General features: G+C 42.4%; 1 protein-coding gene across 1 annotated transcript; it reads left to right on the top strand.

The window, feature by feature from the left end:
* On the top strand, window positions 1-27,501 carry cdhr5a (cadherin-related family member 5a). The gene is made up of 14 exons (XM_045708988.1): window positions 1-279; window positions 3,979-4,151; window positions 4,554-4,619; window positions 5,589-5,678; window positions 5,908-5,994; window positions 6,188-6,292; window positions 6,671-6,856; window positions 8,169-8,259; window positions 13,916-14,013; window positions 19,942-20,148; window positions 20,472-20,585; window positions 22,122-22,188; window positions 23,101-23,261; window positions 24,768-27,501. Exons 1-14 carry the CDS (start codon window positions 180-182, stop codon window positions 25,359-25,361), a joined length of 2,139 nt encoding a protein of 712 aa, XP_045564944.1. The 5' UTR covers window positions 1-179; the 3' UTR covers window positions 25,362-27,501.
* Window positions 27,502-27,551: the final 50 nt, after the last annotated feature.

The raw sequence follows: 27,551 nt of genomic DNA, 5'->3' as shown, positions 1-27,551 counted from the left end.
AGGCAATAATATGACCCTAAGATGAAGTCACAAACATTGCAACTGTAGTCGACTCCCACACGTCAGGCAGGGCAACACAGACAAAGCATTATGCCCAGTGAGTACCAGCTGGTACCATCGTCTCCTCTCCTCGTCCTCTCTACGGACTTCATTTGTTGTGTCGTCTTGAAAACCAGGACATGGAACTATATAATTATAAAGGAAAACAGCAAACTGCAAATATCCTTCTGGGTTGTCTGGTGTTGTTTTTACTTTCTATACTTTGTCCAGCTGAGAAACGTGAGTAGTGATGTTCTATTGGCTGCTTTGGTCAGGTGGTCATCTTGGTGTGTTATGAGAGGGGTTGTGGATTGTGGTTTCTTGTTTAATGGGGGGGATACTGTACTCAAGCACCGTGCAATCTGACCTCTATCAAAAATGGTTTTATACATTGATAAGTACCTCTGTCACTGTTTCACAGGCCTTGAGGCCTGTACGTCATACTGACCATGGGCCTGATTCTGACTTAGGAAGTTATGCCTTTCCTCCACACGCTAGCCGTGCTTAGGTCAGCTGTTGGCTCACCCGCACCCGCCCGTAATTGCTAATAACCCATCCGCAACCGCCCGACTATGTGTGATAAAGTGAACATCTGAGACCTGCACCCAACCCTAACCCACTAATATACAAAATGTTCTGTAGGCTGCAGTCAGAGACAGCAGAAGGATTTTTTTTAATTAACAGGAGGTGCAGGATATTTTTGTTGTTGCCTGATTTAGATATGTTTCTGCTTATAATTTCCAACATTTTGGTAGGCTATTTGTTAGTCAACTTGTCTATAATTAGATGCAGCTTCTCTTCTGTCATTATAAATGGACCTAGAAGATTAAATCAACCCTTGCTCAACAGAATAATATAATTGATAGATCGATAGAATGCTTCAATATAGTTGACATCCGTAATGTTTTCTCTGTCATCTCTGATTCTTTCTCCAAGACCTTTAGGGGTCAGCGATAAAATGCAAGAAAATAGAAATCTGTGAAAACGACCCAACATGTTTCTGATAAGATTTCAGTTTGGCTTAGATGCATATTTTATGTGTTTGAAATAGTATGAGGTTTTATGATGCTGAAAAAGACAGCACCTTCACCTTTAGAGACGGTCCCTATCCACGCTATCAGGTTTTATGATGCTGATAAAGACAGCACCTTCACCTTTAGATACGGTCCCTATCCACGCTATCAGGTTTTATGATGCTGATAAAGACAGCACCTTCACCTTTAGAGATGGTCCCTATCCACGCTATCAGGTTTTATGATGCTGATAAAGACAGCACCTTCACCTTTAGAGATGGTCCCTATCCACGCTATCAGGTTTTATGATGCTGATAAAGACAGCACCTTCACCTTTAGAGACGGTCCCTATCCACGCTATCAGGTTTTATGATGCTGATAAAGACAGCATCTCTACAGATGGTCCACTACATGGCCAAAGGTATGTGGACACCCCTTCAAATGACTGTATTTCGGCTATTTCAGCCACACTCATTGCTGACAGGTGTATAAAATCGAACACACAGCCATGCAATCTCCATAGACAAACATTGCCAGTAGAATGGGCGGTACTGAAGAGCTCAGTGACTTTCAAGGTGGCACCGTCATACAAGCCAGTTCGTCAAATGTCTGGCCCTGCTAGAGCTGCCCCGGTCAACTGTAAGTCTTGTTATTGTGAAGTGGAAACGTCTAGAAGCAACAACGGCTCAGCCGGGAAGTGGTAGGCCACACAAGCTGACAGGACATGACTGCCGAGTGCTGAAGCACCGTAGCGAGTAAAAATCATCTGTCTTTGGTTGCAACACTCACAACACTCCCTACCGACTGCATCTGGAAGTAATGTCAGCACAATAACTGTTTGTCGAGAGCTTCATGAAAGGGGTTTCCATGGCTGAGCAGCCGCACACAAGACTAAGATAACCATGCGCAATGCCAAACGTCGACTGGAGTGGTGTAAAGCTAAATATGCGATTTGGAACACCTGAGTGTTCCTTACACTGGCGCAGTCGTAGTCTTGACCACGCCATATATTCACCGATATCCCCTTATACTTTCAGTTTATCTTTTATTTTTCACCTTTTCAGTCACATTCCTGAAGCTAAAAAAACAAACAAACACTTTGCTCCCTAGTACATCTGAAAATGAAAAAGGTTCATGAATGACTTGTTGGAGGGTTACTCTCAAAGTGATTTATTAAAATAAATAAAACATAGACATCGATGACATGAGCATGTGCCCCCAGACCTCGTGGGTCTCCCACCTTGCGGAAAACGCCTACAGGGCCTTCTTATTGTGACGTCATCACCCGTTACTAATGATCCTCAGCAACAACCACGTGGCCACGACGGCGTTTATAGAGGAAGCAAATGAAGCTACACGAAACAATGGAATTAAATGGAATGATAATGTCGGCTATTTACCAAATGACTGGAACTAACAGTTGAATTGTAGTGTGTTTGTTAGGCCTACTGACTGTCGATACTGATAATGGCTAATATTTAACGTGATAGAAATAGGAGATAGAGAAAGTCGGGGTAGCCTATAATTAAGACATTCAAGAGTGCCCATCCCTACAAGTTAAAAGGTCTTAACATTTAAATTCTGCAATAATGGCACAACATTTCATAAACTTTATTGTGGGAAAGTTGATATGTTGATATGCTTCAGTTTGTTGCCATATGACTGGTTTCACATTTGTCTCTTGTGATTATTAGGTAAAATATATCTAAAACAAGTGTCATTTCTATTTACAATCCCCTTGTTCAAACGGATTACTCATTTACCTAGCTCTTATCAATAGCACACCTCCTCCATACCTTCATTAATACAGTGTACCTGTAGACACACCTTCATTAATACAGTGTATCTGTAGACACACCTCCTCCACACCTTCATTAATACAGTGTATCTGTAGACACACCTCCTCCATACCTTCATTAATACAGTGTACCTGTAGACACACCTTCATTAATACAGTGTATCTGTAGACACACCTCCTCCACACCTTCATTAATACAGTGTATCTGTAGACACACCTCCTCCACACCTTCATTAATACAGTGTATCTGTAGACACACCTCCACCACACCTTCATTAATACAGTGTATCTGTAGACACACCTCCACCACACCTTCATTAATACAGTGTATCTGTAGACACACCTCCTCCACACCTTCATTAATACAGTGTATCTGTAGACACACCTCCTCAACACCTTCATTAGTACAGTGTATCTGTAGACACACCTCCTCCACACCTTCATTAATACAGTGTATCTGTAGACACACCTCCTCCACACCTTCATTAATACAGTGTATCTGTAGACACACCTCCTCCATACCTTCATTAATACAGTGTACCTGTAGACACACCTTCATTAATACAGTGTATCTGTAGACACACCTCCTCCACACCTTCATTAATACAGTGTATCTGTAGACACACCTCCTCCATACCTTCATTAATACAGTGTACCTGTAGACACACCTTCATTAATACAGTGTATCTGTAGACACACCTCCTCCACACCTTCATTAATACAGTGTATCTGTAGACACACCTCCACCACACCTTCATTAATACAGTGTATCAGTAGACACACCTCCTCCACACCTTCATTAATACAGTGTATCTGTAGACACACCTTCATTAATACAGTGTGTCTGTAGACACACCTCCTCCACACCTTCATTAATACACTGTGTCTGTAGACACACCTCCTCCACACCTTCATTAATACAGTGTATCTGTAGACACACCTCCTCCACACCTTCATTAATACAGTGTATCTGTAGACACACCTCCACCACACCTTCATTAATACAGTGTATCTGTAGACACACCTCCTCCACACCTTCATTAATACAGTGTATCTGTAGACACACCTCCACCACACGTACAGTTTCTCCTGACCCCTGTATCTGTGTCTGTTTGACATCTCTCTCAGTCTGTACAGTTTCTCCTGACCCTGTGTCTATAAAAGAGAACAGCACTGTGGACATTCTAGTAGCCAGGATCAACTGTAGTGTTGATGTTCAGCTGACCATCACAGAGAACCCTGCGGAGGCTTTCTACCTGCGGGGGACGGACCTCATCGCCAAGAGAGGACTGGACTTTGAGGTGAGAGCTCAAGGACAATGTATCAAGCTGATTCTAGGATCAGTTTTGCTTTGTAGAATACAAAGAATACAAGCAGGGGGAGACTGATTCTGGATCAGACCTCCTACTCTGAGACACTTTATACGTACAGTGTCAGAACTTTAACATTTATAGCATTTTTAACATGTCACAAAGTGCAGTTATTTTAAAACTGTGGACAAGTTCAGGTAGTGTTGTGAGGTCTGGCTTGCATGCCAACTGCAAAGTAGTTGGACTGGAACGTGGCCATGAACTGACTCAGTTATGGGGTCAAAGGTCATTTTTCCATTGACAAAAAGGTCAAAAGAAAGGTGGAGGGACTATGCCGATATATTCTGTCTATGATGTGAAATAACAGCTGCTGCTTTTGTGTTTGTTTCCCAGTCCCTGCCCAGTGTGGATGATGCTCTGTGGGTCCGGGTGCGCTGCAACAGAACTGGCTCCAGATCAGTGAGTAGTAGTGATGACATGTCTCATGGTCATGGGCCTGTGAGTCCGGGTGCGCTGCAACAGAACTGGCTCCAGATCAGTGAGTAGTAGTGATGACATGTCTCATGGTCATGGGGCTGTGAGTCCGGGTGCGCTGCAACAGAACTGGCTCCAGATCAGTGAGTAGTAGTGATGACATGTCTCATGGTCATGGGGCTGTGAGTCCGGGTGCGCTGCAACAGAACTGGCTCCAGATCAGTTAGTAGTAGTGATGACATGTCTCATACTGGTCCCACGGCGGACCAGTACAACAACAAAAAAGTATGAAATGTATGCATTCACTACTGTAAGTCGCTCTGGATAAGAGTGTCTGCTAAATGACTAAAATGTAAATGAAATGTCATAGTCATGGGTTATGTCCCAAATTGTACCTTATAGGGCTCTGGTCTAAAGTATATAGGGAATAGGGCTCTGGTCTATAGTAGTACCACTATATAGGGAATAGGGCTCTGGTCTATAGTAGTACCACTATATAGGGAATAGGGCTCTGGTCTATAGTAGTGCCACTATATAGGGAATAGGGCTCTGGTCTATAGTAGTACCACTATATAGGGAATAGGACTCTGGTCTATAGTAGTACCACTATATAGGGAATAGGGCTCTGGTCTATACTAGTACCACTATATAGGGAATAGGGCTCTGGTCTATAGTAGTACCACTATATAGGGAATAGGACTCTGGTCTATAGTAGTACCACTATATAGGGAATAGGACTCTGGATTCCTAAGCATCATTTGGCCTCGCTATTTCTGGGCTGTACCTGTCAATGGTCAAACCATATTTCTGCTCTGAAGCTATGGGTGAAGAACTTCAATGTGTAGAATATCAATTTGCTTTCACATCAAATCTTCAACTCTAAAAATAAGTAGGTTCTCTAAAATGTTTTGCTGCTTTCAAATGCAAACTAACAACGATCCACTCTTTTCTAAGGTGAACGTGTCTGTTGAAGTTTTCATTGAAAATGTGAATGATAATCCTCCAAACTTCGCTCAGAGTCATTACGTTCTCCAGGTGAACGAGGTGAGACTGACCATCTTTCATTTACTATATATTTTATAGCATTAGACACTTATATGTGGGCCTAAAAATACAATGGTGACTATGTTATGATGACTATAGTAATAAACTACTTGCACCCTTCATATAATACCACATCAGTTTGTATGAATTAACTTTCCATATCGGTACATTTCCAAGAAGTAACATTTCTGTAACATAATATGTTGATTCTGGGCCCTCTCTCCCACAGCTGACTCCTGTGAACACCAGTGTTGGTCGGATAGAGGCCACAGACATTGATTCTGAGCCACTGTACTATCGTTTAGAGTCAGCCACGGTAAGACCTTCCCTCTATCACCGATGAACACCATCACTGATCTGTTGATGCTGCTGTCTTGGTCCAGCTCTTTCCTGAATTTTTTTATTTTTATCTCAACAAGACTAACCTGGTATAAATAAAGGTTCAGTCAAATCATTGCTCAGCAGTTAGGAGATTAAACAGACACGTTTGTCATTGTTGGTGTCACCAGAACAGGTATCTACGACTGGAGAACGCCAACACCCCCAACATACTGGTGCACAACATCATCGACTACGACTCCGTCCAAAAGATCTCCCTTGTCTTACATGTACAGGTATACTGTTCTTTACATTCTGCCCTACTGTTTATGTGAAATGGGATTTCAAAGTATTCTAGAAATATACTAGAATCTGTAAAGTATTCTAGAAATATACTAGAATCTGTAAAATATTCAATAAATATACTAGAATCTGTAAAGTATTCTTGAAATATACTAGAATCTGTAAAGTATTCAAGAAATATACTAGAATCTGTAAAGTATTCAAGAAATATACTAGAATCTGTAAAGTATTCAAGAAATATACTAGAATCTGAAAAGTATTCTAGAAATATACTAGAATCTGTAAAATAACATAATCCTATATAGTAGAGAACCAGGATTTGCTGTCCTCAGCTCAATGCCCCTTGACCTTCCTTGACAATCTAATCCCAGGACACGTATAACGTTTCTGAGTCTGGCGAGCCTTCGTTCACTGCCGTGGTGACCATCACGGTTAACGTGAAGGACATTGACAACCGTCCACCGTGGTTCCAGCCCTGTGTCAGAACCAACCTGGGGATAGCCAAACTGTGTGTCAGCTCCGGCTACAGGGCAAAGGTCAACCTCACAGAGAAAGAGGTGTGTGTTACAGTATATCTGTGTAACTTAACAGAGAAAGAGGTATGTGTTACAGTATATCTGTGTAACTTAACAGAGAGAGGTGTGTGTTACAGTATATCTGTGTAACTGAACAGAGAGAGGTGTGTATTACAGTATATCTGTGTAACTTAACAGAGAGAGGTGTGTGTTACAGTATATCTGTGTAACTTAACAGAGAGAGGTGTGTGTTACAGTATATCTGTGTAACTTAACAGAGAGAGGTGTGTGTTACAGTATATCTGTGTAACTTAACAGAGAGAGGTGTGTGTTACAGTATATCTGTGTAACTTAACAGAGAGAGGTGTGTGTTACAGTATATCTGTGTAACTGAACAGAGAGAGGTGTGTGTTACAGTATATCTGTGTAACTGAACAGAGAGAGGTGTGTGTTACAGTATATCTGTGTAACTGAACAGAGAGAGGTGTGTGTTACAGTATATCTGTGTAACTGAACAGAGAGAGGTGTGTGTTACAGTATATCTGTGTAACTGAACAGAGAGAGGTGTGTGTTACAGTATATCTGTGTAACTGAACAGAGAGAGGTGTGTGTTACAGTATATCTGTGTAACTGAACAGAGAGAGGTGTGTGTTACAGTATATCTGTGTAACTGAACAGAGAGAGGTGTGTGTTACAGTATATCTGTGTAACTGAACAGAGAGAGGTGTGTGTTACAGTATATATGTGTAACTGAACAGAGAGAGGTGTGTGTTACAGTATATATGTGTAACTGAACAGAGAGAGGTGTGTGTTACAGTATATCTGTGTAACTGAACAGAGAGAGGTGTGTGTTACAGTATATCTGTGTAACTGAACAGAGAGAGGTGTGTGTTACAGTATATCTGTGTAACTGAACAGAGAGAGGTGTGTGTTACAGTATATCTGTGTAACTTAACAGAGAGAGGTGTGTGTTACAGTATATCTGTGTAACTGAACAGAGAGAGGTGTGTGTTACAGTATATCTGTGTAACTGAACAGAGAGAGGTGTGTGTTACAGTATATCTGTGTAACTGAACAGAGAGAGGTGTGTGTTACAGTATATCTGTGAAACTTAACAGAGAGAGGAACGTCTCTTCTTCTTGTTGTTAAAGTTGACCCGTTCTGCTTCATCAGTCCACATCGCACATCTAATAGAAGTGCAACATCCACTTGTAGAGTACTTATAGTGTATTTTAGCAATCGCGGTGAGTTTGACTATTCAATTGGTTCCATTAAACAGGGCAAACTAAACCAAGTGCAGCTCAAGTATTTCACATACAGTATGTATTTGACCCAGGTCTGTTGTTGTCCACAGGATGGTGCTTTATCTCTGGAGCCTGGTCCGTTATACGCCAAGGATGGAGACAGAAACAGGAGTGAGCTGATCAGCTACAGGATACTTAGAGGTACAACGGGTTGTTTATGTTCTCTCCACAGTAATCTAGTTGTGATGTTCTCCCCACAGTAATCTAGTTGTGATGTTCTCTCCACAGTAATCTAGTTGTGATGTTCTCCCCACAGTAATCTAGTTGTGATGTTCTCCCCACAGTAATCTAGTTTTGATGTTCTCCCCACAGTAATCTAGTTGTGATGTTCTCTCCACAGTAATCTAGTTTTGCTGTCATCCCCACAGTAATCTAGTTTTGATGTTCTCCCCACAGTAATATAGTTTTGATGATCTCCCCACAGTAATCTAGTTGTGATGTTCTCTCCACAGTAATCTAGTTGTGATGTTCTCTCCACAGTAATCTAGTTTTGATGTTCTCTCCACAGTAATCTAGTTTTGATGTTCTCCCCACAGTAATCTAGTTTTGATGTTCTCTCCACAGTAATCTAGTTGTGATGTTCTCCCCACAGTAATCTAGTTGTGATGTTCTCTCCACAGTAATCTAGTTGTGATGTTCTCCCCACAGTAATCTAGTTGTGATGTTCTCCCCACAGTAATCTAGTTGTGATGTTCTCTCCACAGTAATCTAGTTGTGATGTTCTCTCCACAGTAATCTAGTTGTGATGTTCTCCCCACAGTAATCTAGTTTTGCTGTCATCCCCACAGTAATCTAGTTTTGATGTTCTCTCCACAGTAATCTAGTTTTGATGTTCTCTCCACAGTAATCTAGTTTTGATGTTCTCTCCACAGTAATCTAGTTTTGATGTTCTCTCCACAGTAATCTAGTTTTGATGTTCTCTCCACAGTAATCTAGTTTTGATGTTCTCTCCACAGTAATCTAGTTGTGATGTTCTCCCCACAGTAATCTAGTTGCTGTTCTCCCCACAGTAATCTAGTTGTGATGTTCTCTCCACAGTAATCTAGTTTTGCTGTCATCCCCACAGTAATCTAGTTTTGATGTTCTCCCCACAGTAATCTAGTTGTGATGTTCTCTCCACAGTAATCTAGTTGTGATGTTCTCCCCACAGTAATCTAGTTGTGATGTTCTCTCCACAGTAATCTAGTTGTGATGTTCTCCCCACAGTAATCTAGTTGTGATGTTCTCCCCACAGTAATCTAGTTTTAATGTTCTCCCCACAGTAATCTAGTTTTGCTGTCATCCCCACAGTAATCTAGTTTAGATGTTCTCTCCACAGTAATCTAGTTGTGATGTTCTCCCCACAGTAATCTAGTTGTGATGTTCTCCCCACAGTAATCTAGTTGTGATGTTCTCCCCACAGTAATCTAGTTTTGCTGTCATCTCCACAGTAATCTAGTTTTGATGTTCTCTCCACAGTAATCTAGTTTTGATGTTCTCTCCACAGTAATCTAGTTGTGATGTTCTCTCCACAGTAATCTAGTTGTGATGTTCTCCCCACAGTAATCTAGTTGTGATGTTCTCTCCACAGTAATCTAGTTGTGATGTTCTCTCCACAGTAATCTAGTTGTGATGTTCTCCCCACAGTAATCTAGTTTTGATGTTCTCCCCACAGTAATCTAGTTGTGATGTTCTCCCCACAGTAATCTAGTTGTGATGTTCTCCCCACAGTAATCTAGTTGTGATGTTCTCTCCACAGTAATCTAGTTGTGATGTTCTCTCCACAGTAATCTAGTTGTGATGTTCTCCCCACAGTAATCTAGTTTTGATGTCATCCCCACAGTAATCTAGTTTAGATGTTCTCTCCACAGTAATCTAGTTTTGATGTTCTCTCCACAGTAATCTAGTTTTGATGTTCTCTCCACAGTAATCTAGTTTTGATGTTCTCTCCACAGTAATCTAGTTTTGATGTTCTCTCCACAGTAATCTAGTTTTGATGTTCTCTCCACAGTAATCTAGTTGTGATGTTCTCCCCACAGTAATCTAGTTGCTGTTCTCCCCACAGTAATCTAGTTGTGATGTTCTCTCCACAGTAATCTAGTTTTGCTGTCATCCCCACAGTAATCTAGTTTTGATGTTCTCCCCACAGTAATCTAGTTGTGATGTTCTCTCCACAGTAATCTAGTTGTGATGTTCTCCCCACAGTAATCTAGTTGTGATGTTCTCTCCACAGTAATCTAGTTGTGATGTTCTCCCCACAGTAATCTAGTTGTGATGTTCTCCCCACAGTAATCTAGTTTTAATGTTCTCCCCACAGTAATCTAGTTTTGCTGTCATCCCCACAGTAATCTAGTTTAGATGTTCTCTCCACAGTAATCTAGTTGTGATGTTCTCCCCACAGTAATCTAGTTGTGATGTTCTCCCCACAGTAATCTAGTTGTGATGTTCTCCCCACAGTAATCTAGTTTTGCTGTCATCTCCACAGTAATCTAGTTTTGATGTTCTCTCCACAGTAATCTAGTTTTGATGTTCTCTCCACAGTAATCTAGTTTTGATGTTCTCTCCACAGTAATCTAGTTGTGATGTTCTCCCCACAGTAATCTAGTTGTGATGTTCTCTCCACAGTAATCTAGTTGTGATGTTCTCCCCACAGTAATCTAGTTGTGATGTTCTCCCCACAGTAATCTAGTTGTGATGTTCTCTCCACAGTAATCTAGTTGTGATGTTCTCTCCACAGTAATCTAGTTGTGATGTTCTCCCCACAGTAATCTAGTTTTGCTGTCATCCCCACAGTAATCTAGTTTTGATGTTCTCTCCACAGTAATCTAGTTTTGATGTTCTCTCCACAGTAATCTAGTTGTGATGTTCTCCCCACAGTAATCTAGTTTTGATGTTCTCTCCACAGTAATCTAGCTTTGATGTTCTCTCCACAGTAATCTAGTTTTGATGTTCTCCCCACAGTAATCTAGTTGTGATGTTCTCCCCACAGTAATCTAGTTGATGTTCTCCCCACAGTAATCTAGTTGTGATGTTCTCTCCACAGTAATCTAGTTTTGCTGTCATCCCCACAGTAATCTAGTTTTGATGTTCTCCCCACAGTAATCTAGTTGTGATGTTCTCTCCACAGTAATCTAGTTGTGATGTTCTCCCCACAGTAATCTAGTTGTGATGTTCTCTCCACAGTAATCTAGTTGTGATGTTCTCCCCACAGTAATCTAGTTGTGATGTTCTCCCCACAGTAATCTAGTTTTAATGTTCTCCCCACAGTAATCTAGTTTTGCTGTCATCCCCACAGTAATCTAGTTTAGATGTTCTCTCCACAGTAATCTAGTTGTGATGTTCTCCCCACAGTAATCTAGTTATGATGTTCTCCCCACAGTAATCTAGTTGTGATGTTCTCCCCACAGTAATCTAGTTTTGCTGTCATCTCCACAGTAATCTAGTTTTGATGTTCTCTCCACAGTAATCTAGTTTTGATGTTCTCTCCACAGTAATCTAGTTTTGATGTTCTCCCCACAGTAATCTAGTTGTGATGTTCTCCCCACAGTAATCTAGTTGTGATGTTCTCTCCACAGTAATCTAGTTGTGATGTTCTCCCCACAGTAATCTAGTTGTGATGTTCTCCCCACAGTAATCTAGTTGTGATGTTCTCCCCACAGTAATCTAGTTTTGATGTTCTCTCCACAGTAATCTAGTTTTGATGTTCTCTCCACAGTAATCTAGTTTTGATGTTCTCTCCACAGTAATCTAGTTTTGATGTTCTCTCCACAGTAATCTAGTTTTGATGTCATCCCCACAGTAATCTAGTTGTGATGTTCTCCCCACAGTAATCTAGTTTTAATGTTCTCCCCACAGTAATCTAGTTTTGCTGTCATCCCCACAGTAATCTAGTTTAGATGTTCTCTCCACAGTAATCTAGTTGTGATGTTCTCCCCACAGTAATCTAGTTTTAATGTTCTCCCCACAGTAATCTAGTTTTGCTGTCATCCCCACAGTAATCTAGTTTAGATGTTCTCTCCACAGTAATCTAGTTGTGATGTTCTCCCCACAGTAATCTAGTTGTGATGTTCTCCCCACAGTAATCTAGTTGTGATGTTCTCCCCACAGTAATCTAGTTTTGCTGTCATCTCCACAGTAATCTAGTTTTGATGTTCTCTCCACAGTAATCTAGTTTTGATGTTCTCTCCACAGTAATCTAGTTTTGATGTTCTCTCCACAGTAATCTAGTTGTGATGTTCTCCCCACAGTAATCTAGTTGTGATGTTCTCTCCACAGTAATCTAGTTGTGATGTTCTCCCCACAGTAATCTAGTTGTGATGTTCTCCCCACAGTAATCTAGTTGTGATGTTCTCTCCACAGTAATCTAGTTGTGATGTTCTCTCCACAGTAATCTAGTTTTGCTGTCATCCCCACAGTAATCTAGTTTTGATGTTCTCTCCACAGTAATCTAGTTTTGATGTTCTCTCCACAGTAATCTAGTTTTGATGTTCTCTCCACAGTAATCTAGTTGTGATGTTCTCCCCACAGTAATCTAGTTGCTGTTCTCCCCACAGTAATCTAGTTGTGATGTTCTCCCCACAGTAATCTAGTTGTGATGTTCTCCCCACAGTAATCTAGTTGTGATGTTCTCTCCACAGTAATCTAGTGTGATGTTCTCCCCACAGTAATCTAGTTGTGATGTTCTCTCCACAGTAATCTAGTTTTGCTGTTATCCCCACAGTAATCTAGTTTTGATGTTCTCCCCACAGTAATCTAGTTGTGATGTTCTCTCCACAGTAATCTAGTTGTGATGTTCTCCCCACAGTAATCTAGTTGTGATGTTCTCTCCACAGTAATCTAGTTGTGATGTTCTCCCCACAGTAATCTAGTTGTGATGTTCTCCCCACAGTAATCTAGTTTTGATGTTCTCCCCACAGTAATCTAGTTTTGCTGTCATCCCCACAGTAATCTAGTTTAGATGTTCTCTCCACAGTAATCTAGTTGTGATGTTCTCCCCACAGTAATCTAGTTGTGATGTTCTCCCCACAGTAATCTAGTTTTGCTGTCATCTCCACAGTAATCTAGTTGTGATGTTCTCTCCACAGTAATCTAGTTGTGATGTTCTCTCCACAGTAATCTAGTTTTGATGTTCTCCCCACAGTAATCTAGTTGTGATGTTCTCCCCACAGTAATCTAGTTGTGATGTTCTCCCCACAGTAATCTAGTTTTGATGTTCTCCCCACAGTAATCTAGTTGTGATGTTCTCCCCACAGTAATCTAGTTTTGATGTTCTCCCCACAGTAATCTAGTTGTGATGTTCTCCCCACAGTAATCTAGTTGTGATGTTCTCCCCACAGTAATCTAGTTTTGCATCTCATAACAGACTGATCTTGACTTCATGGTTTCTCCTCTGTATCTTCTAACAGACTGATCTTGACTTCATGGTTTCTCCTCTGTTCATAACAGACTGATCTTGACTTCATGGTTTCTCCTCTGTATCTACAGACTGATATTGACTTCATGGTTTCTCCTCTTAACAGACTGATCTTGACTTCATGGTTTCTCCTCTGTATCTCATAACAGACTGATCTTGACTTCATGGTTTCTCCTCTGTATCTCATAACAGACTGATCTTGACTTCATGGTTTCTCCTCTGTATCTCATAACAGACTGATCTTGACTTCATGGTTTCTCCTCTGTATCTCATAACAGACTGATCTTGACTTCATGGTTTCTCCTCTGTATCTCATAACAGACTGATCTTGACTTCATGGTTTCTCCTCTGTATCTCATAACAGACTGATGTTGACTTCATGGTTTGTGTATCTTTCCCTCCCAGGGAATGAAGGCAGCATCTTCCAGATCGATGAGGAGACGGGGAACATCTCCATGGCCAAAGCCGCAGACATTGCAGGCCCAATAACCCTCACTGTCCTGGTAAGAGATGTCTTTTCAATCTGTATTTCCATCTGTGGACTCAATTTCTTCTTTTGTCATTTAATCGATTGAAAGCTATGATTGTGTTCAACATTGAAATTGATCTTCAGATCATGGATCTTTTCAAATGATGATGAATGAGATGCATTTTTCTTACTAGAACGTAATTTGGGGTTTCAGAACACATTTTATAAACATATAGTTCATAAAGTAGCTATAGACTTCTAAAAGTCACTAATATAAAATACATTGTGGTGACTTTATCTGATCCCATTTGGGTTTGAGAAGAATTCTAGTTTATGATATAGTAATCTGGAAACCCAGAACCAAATCTTGTGTGTGCTGGTCATGCTATTTGATATTTATATTAACAGTCTGTCACAGGAGGCTACAGAGAGCTAGCAGCATACCACCCTGCATCCCACTGCTGGCTTGCTTCTGAAGCTAAGCAGGGTTGGTCCTGGTCAGTCCCTGGATGGGAGACTGGGTGCTGCTGGAAGTGGTGTTGGAGGGCCAGTAGGAGGTGCTCTTTCCTCTGGTCTAAAAAAAAAGATATATCCCAATACCCCAGGGCAGTGATTGTGACACTGCACTGTGTAGGGTGCCATCTTTCAGATGGGATGTTGAACAGGTGTCCTGACTCTGTGGTCACTGAAGATCCCATGGCACTTATCATAAAAGTAGGGGTGTTAACCCTGGTGTTAACCCTGGGGTCCTGGCAAAAATGCCCAAGCTGTCCCACATACCATCATGGTCACCTAATCATCCACAGCTTACAATTGGTTCATTCATCCCCTCTTCTCTCCCCTGTAACTATTCCCCAGGTTGTTGCTGTAAATGAGAACGTGTTCTCAGTCAACTTACCTGGTAAAATGACAGAAAAATACAAGGACTAGACTACCTCCCCCTCTCTACTAGATAGACCACCTCCCTCTACTAGACTTAATTACAAGGTGGGAGTTAAAACATGTCCAATTAAGACCTAGGCAACAGGGTTAAGGGAGCTTGGTAGAAAATTACAGGCTGGTGTTTTAATACTGTTTATTCATCAACTAAGGTTTCTCAGTACTCTCTCTTCTGTGTCTGTGTGGCCTGAGTTCGGCCTCTGGGGCTTGGCGCTGGCAATTGATTTATGATGGCTCGCTGATCGAACCTACAGCCTGCATTACATAGAATGAGCTGGCGTTTCTGTACTATGAGGTACCAGGAAGGAGATGTCTCTGGTATGGATAGCTGATGAGAAGAACCTGGTCTTAGGGGCCAAACCCTGCTTTCTATACAATTGGAACAGTCTTCACAACAAATGCTATCTGGCTCGGGGATACTCCTTTCTCATATACCAAGCCTCACCTTTTGACCCATTCCACACATCTGCTTCACACTTATTAAATGTATATTATTTTAAGATTTAACATGTAATGCGCCACATGTATAAAATACATCAGCCAATTCCTAAGGGAAAATATAAATTTTGATGGGAGCTAAAATAGTTCACAAAACTAGAGCCTCTTACTGCCCACAAATTCAATCCATTGCAGTTGTAGCCATGTTTTATCATAATCAGGGTTACAGCTCTGTCGCAATTTGCCCCTCTGTCATGGTTACAGCTTGCTGATTTAAAATGCATTACATGTAGGTAACAGTCCCTTCTGATTAGGCATCACAAAAACGTATTATCTTGAAATCGCCTCGCTATTCATGTTGAATAAATGAGTCTGTTCATTTGAACTGAGCGAGCTGCTAAATCGTCCAGTTTACCTGTTAAAACAAACACCGGCTGCTGTATCTAGCTAAGAAAACCATGGCAACAGTTGAATTACAATCAGAAACCCAGATTTGAGTCAGTAACACAGACCCAATGCTATTGAAATGACAAGTAAATCCCGCAAATAGACCATTTATAATAGTTTGTAGTTTTCTTAACATCTACATTTAAGTCATTTAGCAGATGCTCTTATCCAGAGCGACTTACAAATTGGTGCATTCACCTTAAGATATCCAGTGGAACTACCACTTTACAATAGTGCATCTAAATCTTTTAAGGGGGGGTTAGAAGGATAACTTTATCCTATCCCAGGTATTCCTTAAAGAGGTGGGGTTTCAGGTGTCTCCGGAAGGTGGTGACTGACTCCGCTGTCCTGGCGTCGTGAGGGAGCTTGTTCCACCATTGGGGTGCCAGAGCAGCGAACAGTTTTGACTGGGCTGAGCGGGAACTGTGCTTCCTCAGAGGTAGGGGGGCCAGCAGGCCAGAGGTGGATGAACGCAGTGCCCTTGTTTGGGTGTAGGGCCTGATCAGAGCCTGAAGGTACGGAGGTGCCGTTCCCCTCACAGCTCCGTAGGCAAGCACCATGGTCTTGTAGCGGATGCGAGCTTCGACTGGAAGCCAGTGGAGAGAGCGGAGGAGCGGGGTGACGTGAGAGAACTTCGTTCTGGATGAGTTGTAGGGGTTTAATCTACCAAATAATAACGACACAATTACCAGTTCGTCCAACATTTGGTGAAATGTTATATGCGCAAAGGGATTCATTTACAATCAGGGCAGTCAAACGAGTAAATGGACATCCACTGATTTGGAAACAGATCTGTCGAGTTTAATAAAAGCGGATTATATTTTCTCTTGCGACATATTGAAATTCCTGTATTACATAAAATTTGCACCACAATGACAATTATTTTGATAGAAAACCTACTTAGGCTTTTTACGTCGATCCAAGTTACTGTTTCAGTATGATATATTGGATAAAGTAATAAAGACAGACACCAATGTCTAGTTCAATAGCCTTGTTCATGCATTGTACAAATCCCTACACGTGGAGTCCGGGGAACAGTCCGGCCAGTCGATTACCTATCAACTAGACTCCGTAACAGTTACGTCGATATTCCATCTGAATTCTCTCTGACTTTATAGAAAAATTGATTATCCGATAATATGTAGCAACTCGTCTCTTGCTGCGAAAAAGAGAGAGGTTGAAAAACTAATTTCCAGGCATTATGGGCAGGTTTTCCCCCCCAAATGTATTACCAGGACGGAGAAAAACCCATTAGCTTTTTATAGTTTTATTGGTTAGTGTAAATCAATTCCCCGTACTTTTACCAAAAGTGAACATACGCCAATCTTTTATTTAATTTTAAAAAAACTCTTATTTCCCAGACCCTTTAGACAGTCATACAATGGTCAATGCTTAATAACCTTATCTTTATCAAATGATCCATAAAGGGACCACTCTGAACTTTTCAGAATACTTTTTATTTAAAAAAAAATCTTATACCCCTTATGTACATCTACGTATGAGTTTAAAAAAAAAAGTTGCATATCATTATTATTTCGATTATTACTTGATCAAATCTCCAGTAATCGGTTATACTGTAACGACCCTGGGTTCATAAGCGCGGGAATCGACTCGAGCATGTTTTCGCGGTACAGTCGATAGCGCACCGGACCTCGGGCTAGAAGGTCGAGGGTTCGAGGCCTGCTCCCTGCTGTTTCATTACAATACACACATACAATTATTCCTTTTTTTAATATATATATTCACAGAATCCATCAATAACGTTATAGTCATCTTTTATTATCCAGTAACTCTCATATCACATTCACACTGTACTGTTCCCAAAACACAATAATCAATTAGTTTTCTACAATATAACCTGTAGGAATATTTTCTCATTTCTATCTCAGGGTTAGTTCCTGGCATACCGTAACTCATACATTTACATCTTACTATACTAACCCAGGGCATTACCTATATTTTATTATTTACATACTATATTTTCACTCATTTCATTAGTCATGGGTATCTCTCAGAAATCACACAGCCCAGGCTTTTAATCAGTCCTAACTTCACTAGTCATAGGTGTCCTGTTTCCAGAATCCTAAACCCCAGGCTTTTAGATGGTCTTACTAGTTTAACTAGTCGTAGGTATTCCTATTTCAGAACCCCTCACCCTAGGCTTTTAACTAGTCGTAGTCGTCCCTGTTTCAGAACCCCACATAATTCTCTATGATGGCAACCCGCAGGTCCACTTAGATTCACAGCAGCCCCCTTAGGATTTCTTTATCGATTGTTTTCAAGAAACATTAGTCTCACCCATAATTCAGTTCGAAATGACGTATCCATTCTGCTGATGCTCCCAGCCAGCGCTGGGATCCACTCTTCTCTGTCTAGTAGAGTATGGCTTCCCCAGCTGCATCTAATGCAACTCCCATGCACGAGACAGCAGATGATAGGTCAAAAGGTGAGGCTTGGTACAGTATATGAGAAAGGAGTATCCCCCCAGCCAGATAGCATTTGCTGTGAAGACTGTTGTATTTGTATAGAAAGCAGGGTTTGGCCCCTGAGACCAGGTTCTTCTCATCATGTCCCTGCTGAATGGAGAGGAGGAACCCTCTGATCCTGAGAGGGAATCTGATCCTCATCTATTTGGCCTATGTATATGCGTTACCAAATGACATTTTGATGATAATGATGATACTCAGGAACTAGAGCAAGTTTTGGGGGCAGCAGGTAGCCTAGTGGTTAGAGCATTGGACCAGTAACCAGCAGGTAGCCTAGTGGTTAGAGCATTGGACCAGTAACCAGCAGGTAGCCTAGTGGTTAGAGCATTGGACCAGTAACCAGCAGGTAGCCTAGTGGGTAGAGCATTGGACCAGTAACCAGCAGGTAGTCTAGTGGTTAGAGCATTGGACCAGTAACCAGCAGGTAGCCTAGTGGGTAGAGCATTGGACCAGTAACCAGCAGGTAGCCTAGTGGTTAGAGCATTGGACCAGTAACCAGCAGGTAGCCTAGTGGGTAGAGCATTGGACCAGTAACCAGCAGGTAGTCTAGTGGTTAGAGCATTGGACCAGTAACCAGCAGGTAGTCTAGTGGTTAGAGCATTGGACCAGTAACCAGCAGGTAGTCTAGTGGTTAGAGCATTGGACCAGTAACCAGCAGGTAGCCTAGTGGTTAGAGCATTGGACCAGTAACCAGCAGGTAGCCTAGTGGGTAGAGCATTGGACCAGTAACCAGCAGGTAGCCTAGTGGTTAGAGCGTTGGGTCAGTAACCTGCAGGTAGACTAGTGGTTAGAGCATTGGGCCAGTAACCAGCAGGTAGCCTAGTGGTTAGAGCGTTGGACCAGTAACCAGCAGGTAGCCTAGTGGGTAGAGCATTGGGCCAGTAACCAGCAGGTAGTCTAGTGGTTAGAGCATTGGACCAGTAACCAGCAGGTAGCCTAGTGGGTAGAGCATTGGGCCAGTAACCAGCAGGTAGCCTAGTGGTTAGAGCGTTGAGCCAGTAACCAAAATGTTGCTTGATCGAATCCCTGAGCTGACAAGGTACAAATCTGTTGTTCTGCCCCTGAACAAGGCAGTTAACCCACTGTTCCTAGGCTGTCATTGTAAATAAGAATATGTTCTTAACTGACTTGCCTACTTAAATTAAAAAAAGGTTTGTGTTAATGGCACATAGACTCCATTAGATGTTGCCTTTATAAATAGTGGGATCATAATGGGGCCAAACCCTGGTTTATATACAATTAGAACAGTCTTCACAGCAAATGCTATCTGGCTCCTTTCTCATATACCAAGCCTCACCTTCTGACCCATTCCACACATCTGTTGTTTGTCATGTAGACCTCTGTATTCTCTGTATGATTGAGCTCTTGGCATCACACTTCAGAGTGTTGGGATCGACCAGCTACATTATTGAAATTCTTATTAAATAAAGGTTGATTGTTTGAAGAATTAACAAAGTCTTTCTCACTTGGTTAGAATTTCCACAACAGGAGTTCCTAACCAATCAATGACCTTAATCACAAGGGGGAAGTAATAACCTGCAGACACTAGGCCCTCGGGGACTGGAGATGGACAATACTCTCTCCCATATCTCTCCCACCTCTCCCACCTCTCCCATCTCTCCCACCTCTCCCACCTCTCCCACCTCTCCCAGGCCTCCCAGGTCACCAACAGGGACCAGTTTGCGGTGACTCAGGTCACCATCGAGGTGCTGAAGAAGAGCAGGAACCCTCCGCGGTTTGAGAAGGAGCGTTATGAAGGATATATCTACAGTAACTCAGTCCCAGAGACCATGATCCTACGAGACAGAACCTCCAACAGACCCTTCAGGGTCAGGGCTAGAGACGAGGACTTTGCCACCGTAAGAGTCAGAAGAGATCAACATTTACATTTGAATCATTTTAGCAGACACTTGTCTTACAATCTCAGTCTGTGTTTGTTCATGGGACCTCTAAATGTAATGTCACGTCTTATATACAGTAGAGACATACTCGTCTGGCACCGTGACAGTCCTAGAAATGACACAATTACCATCAATTCTGGGTAGTTACGCTTCTGTTCTGTGTGGGATTTGAAACACTGACACACAACTTTAATCAGCTTGTTTGTGTGTGTGTGTTTATTTGTGTGTGTGTGTGTGTGTATATATGTTTGTGCGTGTGTGTGGTTGTGCGTGTGTTTCAGGGTGTAAACCCAGACATGAGATACGAGGTGCAGTACAGCAGTTATGTCAACGTGACAACCGAAGGGTTTGTTCTTCTGAAGAGGATAGTGAAGACAGAGTCCTTCGCTCTGCAGGTGAGTGGTAACCAGTCTCATTGTTCTTCTGGAGAAGGTTGTGAAGACAGAGTCCTTCGCTCTGCAGGTGAGTGGTTACCAGTCTCATTGTTCTTCTGGAGAAGGTTGTGAAGACAGAGTCCTTCGCTCTGCAGGTGAGTGGTTACCAGTCTCATTGTTCTTCTGAAGAAGGTTGTGAAGACAGAGTCCTTCGCTCTGCAGGTGAGTGGTAACCAGTCTCATTGTTCTTCTGGAGAAGGTTGTGAAGACAGAGTCCATCGCTCTGCAGGTGAGTGGTTACCAGTCTCATTGTTCTTCTGAAGAGGATAGTGAAGACAGAGTCCTTCGCTCTGCAGGTGAGTGGTTACCAGTCTCATTGTTCTTCTGGAGAGGATAGTGAAGACAGAGTCCTTCGCTCTGCAGGTGAGTGGTTACCAGTCTCATTGTTCTTCTGAAGAAGGTTGTGAAGACAGAGTCCTTCGCTCTGCAGGTGAGTGGTAACCAGTCTCATTGTTCTTCTGAAGAAGGTTGTGAAGACAGAGTCCTTCGCTCTGCAGCTGAGTGGTTACCAGTCTCATTGTTCTTCTGAAGAGGATAGTGAAAAAAGAGTCCTTCGCTCTGCAGGTGAGTGGTAACCAGTGTCATTGTTCTTCTGGAGAAGGTTGTGAAGACAGAGTCCTTCGCTCTGCAGGTGAGTGGTTACCAGTCTCATTGTTCTTCTGGAGAAGGTTGTGAAGACAGAGTCCTTCGCTCTGCAGGTGAGTGGTTACCTGTCTCATTGTTCTTCTGAAGAGGATAGTGAAGACAGAGTCCTTCGCTCTGCAGGTGAGTGGTTACCAGTCTCATTGTTCTTCTGGAGAAGGTTGTGAAGGCAGAGTCCTTTGCTCTGCAGGTGAGTGGTTACCAGTCTCATTGTTCTTCTGGAGAAGGTTGTGAAGACAGAGTCCTTCGCTCTGAAGGTGAGTGGTTACCAGTCTCATTGTTCTTCTGAAGAAGGTTGTGAAGACAGAGTCCTTCGCTCTGCAGGTGAGTGGTAACCAGTCTCATTGTTCTTCTGGAGAAGGTTGTGAAGACAGAGTCCTTCGCTCTGCAGGTGAGTGGTTACCAGTCTCATTGTTCTTCTGAAGAAGGTTGTGAAGGCAGAGTCCTTCGCTCTGCAGGTGAGTGGTTACCAGTCTCATTGTTCTTCTGGAGAAGGTTTTGAAGGCAGAGTCCTTCGCTCTGCAGGTGAGTGGTTACCAGTCTCATTGTTCTTCTGGAGAAGGTTGTGAAGGCAGAGTTCTTCGCTCTGCAGGTGAGTGGTTACCAGTCTCATTGTTCTTCTGGAGAGGGTTGTGAAGGCAGAGTCCTTCGCTCTGCAGGTGAGTGGTTACCAGTCTCATTGTTCTTCTGAAGAGGGTTGTGAAGGCAGAGTCCTTCGCTCTGCAGCTGAGTAGTTACCTGCCTCTTACTAGACTACTATAATTGTTTTGATAAATGTTTTGGTTAATGCTGGGGGGTTGCAGAGACATTCATAGGCATGATAATAATGTATTTTTCCTTGTGATGTGTGTGTAGATTCGTGCTATGGACCTGTCTACAGGGGAGTTTGGTACAGCGGCCCTCTCTGTCCTGGTTATACCAGGTACGACTTTCACATAGCACCACAAGGGAAGGTTAATTCATAGCAAAGAGAAATGAGCCCTTGATGGTGGACGACTGACTGTTCAGATTATCTACTCCTACCAACAGCAGACTCTGTACTCTCCATATTAAAGCCTGTATTAATATACTATGGTGGGGATCTACTCCTACCAACAGCAGGCTCTGTACTCTCCATATTAAAGCCTGTATTAATATACTATGGTGGGGATCTACTCCTACCAACAGCAGGCTCTGTACTCTCCATATTAAAGCCTGTATTAATATACTATGGTGGGGATCTACTCCTACCAACAGCAGACTCTGTACTCTCCATATTAAAGCCTGTATTAATATACTATGGTGGGGATCTACTCCTACCAACAGCAGGCTCTGTACTCTCCATATTAAAGCCTGTATTAATATACTATGGTGGGGATCTACTCCTACCAACAGCAGACTCTGTACTCTCCATATTAAAGCCTGTATTAATATACTATGGTGGGGATCTACTCCTACCAACAGCAGGCTCTGTACTCTCCATATTAAAGCCTGTATTAATATACTATGGTGGGGATCTACTCCTACCAACAGCAGGCTCTGTACTCTCCATATTAAAGCCTGTATTAATATACTATGGTGGGGATCTACTCCTACCAACAGCAGACTCTGTACTCTCCATATTAAAGCCTGTATTGATATGCTATGATGGGGTTCAAGTTAGAAGTGAAGTGGAGTAGAGCTTAGGTACATCTCAAAGGCCATTGTCTGCTGTAACGGCTTGATTGACTAATATATTGGTTGATTGATAACTTGATTGGTTGATTGATATCTTGATTTTATATGTTGATTGATTGATATCTTGACTGATTGCCTTGACTGACTATTATTTTCCCTGACCTCTGACCCTCTACAGCTGTGGCGGTTCCCTTGCCCTCTGGGGCAGGGTACCGGGCGGGGGACATGGCTCTGCTAGGATTGGTCATGGCAGCCATCTTGGTTCTCTGCTTCATCGTGATTGGCTTCCTGATCTCCCGCCTGATGAAAGAAGGCACCAACCTGGACAACATAACTGAGGTCAGCACCATTCTGTGAGTTCAGCTCAGAACTGATGCTGCATTCATTACAAGTGGGAAACTCCGAAAATACTACTTGTAAACTGGGATCAACGAGTTGTATGTGTTGAAGTGCTTTAAACTCGTTGAGTAGGCCTGTTGGCTAATGGCAAACAAGCTGCGTAACCCATACACTAACAGCACAGCTATCAGCCTACCCATACACTAACAGCACAGCTATCAGCCTACCCATACACTAACAGTACAGCTATCAGCCTACCCATACACTAACAGCACAGCTATCAGCCTACCCATACACTAACAGCACAGCTATCAGCCTACCCATACACTAACAGCACAGCTATCAGCCTACCCATACACTGACAGCACAGCTATCAGGCTACCCATACACTAACAGCACAGCTATCAGCCTCGCAGACTAATTATAGTGTTCAAAAAAACATATTAATAGATAATTTTTTTGCAGGAATAATGTTTTGTTGTTGTATTTAACTGCCAAAAATGCTGTTATCCAGGTCATTTCCTTAGTATGTGACATCAGAGGTCAGTATGTGGGAGAAGTCAGAGATGATAGGTGAGTTTCCCCACTAGTAATCACCAGTTGGACGGGCGTTCATGTGGGTTTCTCCCAGTGGGATGTGACATCAGAGGTCAGTATGTGGGAGATGTCAGAGATGATAGGTGAGTTTCCCCACTAGTAATCACCAGTTGGAGGGGCGTCATTGGGTTTCTCCCAGTGGGATGTGACATCAGAGGTCAGTATGTGGGAGATGTCAGAGATGATAGGTGAGTTTCCCCACTAGTAATCACCAGTTGGAGGGGCGTTCATGTGGATTCCTCCCAGTGGGATGCTGGTATTGAGGAAGTTCCGCAGCATGACACTTGGTGAAAGTTCTGTCCTGTAAGTGTTTTTGAAGCGGCCTTAGCCCTAACAAGAAGGTAACCTATCGTCAGAACTGTTTGTGCTGTCTTGCCAACACCTTGGCAGGACTTAACAAACAGATCTGGGAGCAGGTAAGCAGGCTAGCCGGGGCTGTTGGATGGAGTAGTGAAGGCTGGTTGAATAACCCTGGATAGGATTAGATGCTGATGGAAGGCCTGTGAGCAAGGCATTTATCCTGATCGAATTGAACAGCTTCACTGAATATTTATGAGTAGTACTTCACAGAAGGGCTCTCTGTGTTAAAGCAGAATAAATGAACCTAACGCTATAGGAAGGCAGAAGCATCTGTGACATTGAACAATGCCTAGAGATCAATGGTTCATTAACTTGTGTGTAAATGACAGCTTTCTCTCTCTCTCTACTCCTCTCTCTCTAGTGCTTCAGTTTTTAACTCATAGGACAACTTTATTACTATTATTTATGACTATTTATCACCTTTTATTATTTATTTGTTACTATTTATTCAACCAAATGATATACACAACACATAAAGCCCTTATCCTGTGATCCTTGTACTTGTCAGATTTGACATGGTAGCTGTCCTGTATTCTGTCCTGTCTGTAGTGTTTGGCTCCGTGTCTGAAGATGGCGAGACCCCATGGGAGACCCAAGGACACCCTGCAGTACACCAACGATGGCTACCAGGGTACCGAGGGTGATGCCCTGCGCGGCGGACCCAGACGTCCAGAGCCGGTAGACAAGAGGGGCCGAGGTGCTACTGTCCCTGGGGACAGAGGCAGGGCCATCCCCCTGGAGCGACGCCGGAGCGACCGCCACTGTGGCTTCTGCGGCCTGTACGCCAACCACAACCACCATGCCAAGCCCAGCCCGGCCAGCAGCCCTGCTAGGGGAGGGGGGAGAGGAGGAGGAGACAAGGACGGGATGAGGTCCATCCTCGCCAAGGGGGGAAGGAAGGAAGGAGGGAAGTCAGTGTGGTTTAAGGAGAACGAGGATGCTTCTGGGATCGAGGTGGAGATCATCCCGGATACTCTGGGTCAGGAGGAGGAGACTGAGGAGGTGGTGTTGGACATGGAGGAGATGGAGGGGGGAGACAGGAGCATGGCTAGCCAGACAGAGATCGATGGTGGGCATGGGGACCAGGAGAGCCATGGAGAGTCTGATTCAGCCGCTAAAGAGGAAAAAGAGAAGGAGGGTTGAGAGGAGACGATATCTGGGTTATATTAAATAGGGAGAGGATATATCTGGGTTATATTCTATAGGCAGGAGGATATCTGGGTTATAGTCTATAGGGAGAGGATATCTGGGTTATATTAAACAGGGAGAGGATATCTGGGTTATATTAAATAGGGAGAGAATATCTGGGTTATAGTCTATAGGGAGAGGATATCTGGGTTATAGTCTATAGGCAGGAGGATATCTGGGTTATAGTCTATAGGCAGGAGGATATCTGGGTTATATTCTATAGGCAGGAGGATATCTGGGTTATAGTCTATAGGGAGAGGATATCTGGGTTATATTCTAAAGGCAGGAGGATATCTGGGTTATAGTCTATAGGAAGAGGCTATCTGGGTTATATTCTATAGGCAGGAGGATATCTGGGTTATATTAAATAGGGAGAGGATATCTGGGTTATATTAAATAGGGAGAGGATATCTGGGTTATATTCAATAGGGAGAGGATATCTGGGTTATAGTCCATAGGCAGGAGGATATCTGGGTTATAGTCTATAGGCAGGAGGATATCTAGGTTATATTAAATAGGGAGAGGATATCTGGGTTATATTACATATGGAGAGGATATCTGGGTTATAGTCTATAGGGAGAGGATATCTGGGTTATATTCTATAGGGAGAGGATATCTGGGTTATAGTCTATAGGGAGAGGATATCTGGGTTATATTCTATAGGGAGAGGATATCTGGGTGATATTAAATAGGGAGAGGATATCTGGGTTATATTCTATAGGCACGAGGATATCTGGGTTATAGTCTATAGGCAGGAGGATATCTAGGTTATATTAAACAGGGAGAGGATATCTGGGTTATATTAAATAGGGAGAGGATATCTGGGTTATAGTCTATAGGGAGAGGATATCTGGGTTATAGTCTATAGGCAGGAGGATATCTGGGTTATATTAAACAGGGAGAGGATATCTGGGTTATAGTCTATAGGGAGGAGGATATCTGGGTTATATTAAATAGGGAGAGGATATCTGGGTTATAGTCTATAGGGAGAGGATATCTGGGTTATATTAAATAGGGAGAGGATATCTGGGTTATAGTCTATAGGGAGAGGATATCTGGGTTATAGTGTATAGGGAGAGGATATCTGGGTTAGAATAAATAGGGAGAGGATATGTGTTAAAGGCACAAAACAGAAGAAAACAGTAAAACAGGGAGGTATCTGAAGATGTCCAGTACGAACGGACCACTCTAAAGAACATACCCCAGCCGGGAAGAGAAGTGGAGTTTCCATCATCATGGGAAAACCTGATTCCAGAGTGGTATTCTGGAATATTTACATTAGTTCACACAGATTGGAGGGAATTACCCTTTTTGGATAAGTGTGTGTCTACATTATGTGGCTTCCATCACACTATGGTGAGTTATTCAATATATAAAGACAATTTCCATGAAGAACTACAAGGGCATCAAGTTGGACACAATACTTTTTAACTTGGTATCTTTTAATGATCGTTCTGAGAGCGAATCCATCAAGTCCTTGGGAAAGATTTGAGTATTACTAATGAGGAAAAAAAATACTTTGAAAATGTGGACATTTACCACTGAAAAAAAGGTTTGTAAGGAGAACACGTCTACTGAATACTAAACAAATTGAGGACATATTGTATTGCATTTTTATTTATGTTGGAAGAAAAAAGTATGAAATGTAATAACCTTATTACAGTATGTAAAGTATGTGGATACAAATTCTGACATTTTATACTATTTATGAGTTATTAAGCAGGCTTGTGGTCAATTCAGGAAGTACACATTCCAATTCTCTTCGATGCCTTTTAAAACGGGAACATTTCTAATTAGAATTTGGTTTACTCTATGAATTGACTGGACCCCAACCCTGGTTATTACAGAGATTTGATGAAATAATAAAGTTTGATTGAAGTGACTGATGTGGGAAAATGTACAAGGTTCAATTTTGAAATGTGGTTGTGCTTGAGCAGTTTTTCCTCTTGTTATGTCATTCACAGGCAGATCTTATAGAGCTGTTTATAACCTGTCTGAAATGTCCAGTTGATCAACTACTGGTCATGTTAGCGAGATAGCTGGTTAGCCTAACTTACCCATCTAAAATCTTGTAGTCATCCAGATCACATGACCAGAGGCCTCAACCCCAGTGCCCCCCCCCCCCCATTGATTGAGTCACTCAGG

Source organism: Salmo salar, chromosome ssa26 (genome assembly GCF_905237065.1).
Source record: "Salmo salar chromosome ssa26, Ssal_v3.1, whole genome shotgun sequence".
Lineage (NCBI taxonomy): Eukaryota > Metazoa > Chordata > Actinopteri > Salmoniformes > Salmonidae > Salmo > Salmo salar.
This window is presented reverse-complemented; position numbering and strand designations above follow the sequence as displayed.

Bases quoted from the DNA above. Each gene is read 5' to 3' on its own strand.
- cdhr5a (XM_045708988.1), top strand. From the start codon at position 180: ATGGAACTATATAATTATAAAGGAAAACAGCAAACTGCAAATATCCTT. The intron at 4,152-4,553 runs GTGAGAGCTCAA...TTTGTTTCCCAG, and splicing joins AGAGAGGACTGGACTTTGAG to TCCCTGCCCAGTGTGGATGA. The intron at 5,995-6,187 runs GTAAGACCTTCC...TGGTGTCACCAG, and splicing joins ATCGTTTAGAGTCAGCCACG to AACAGGTATCTACGACTGGA.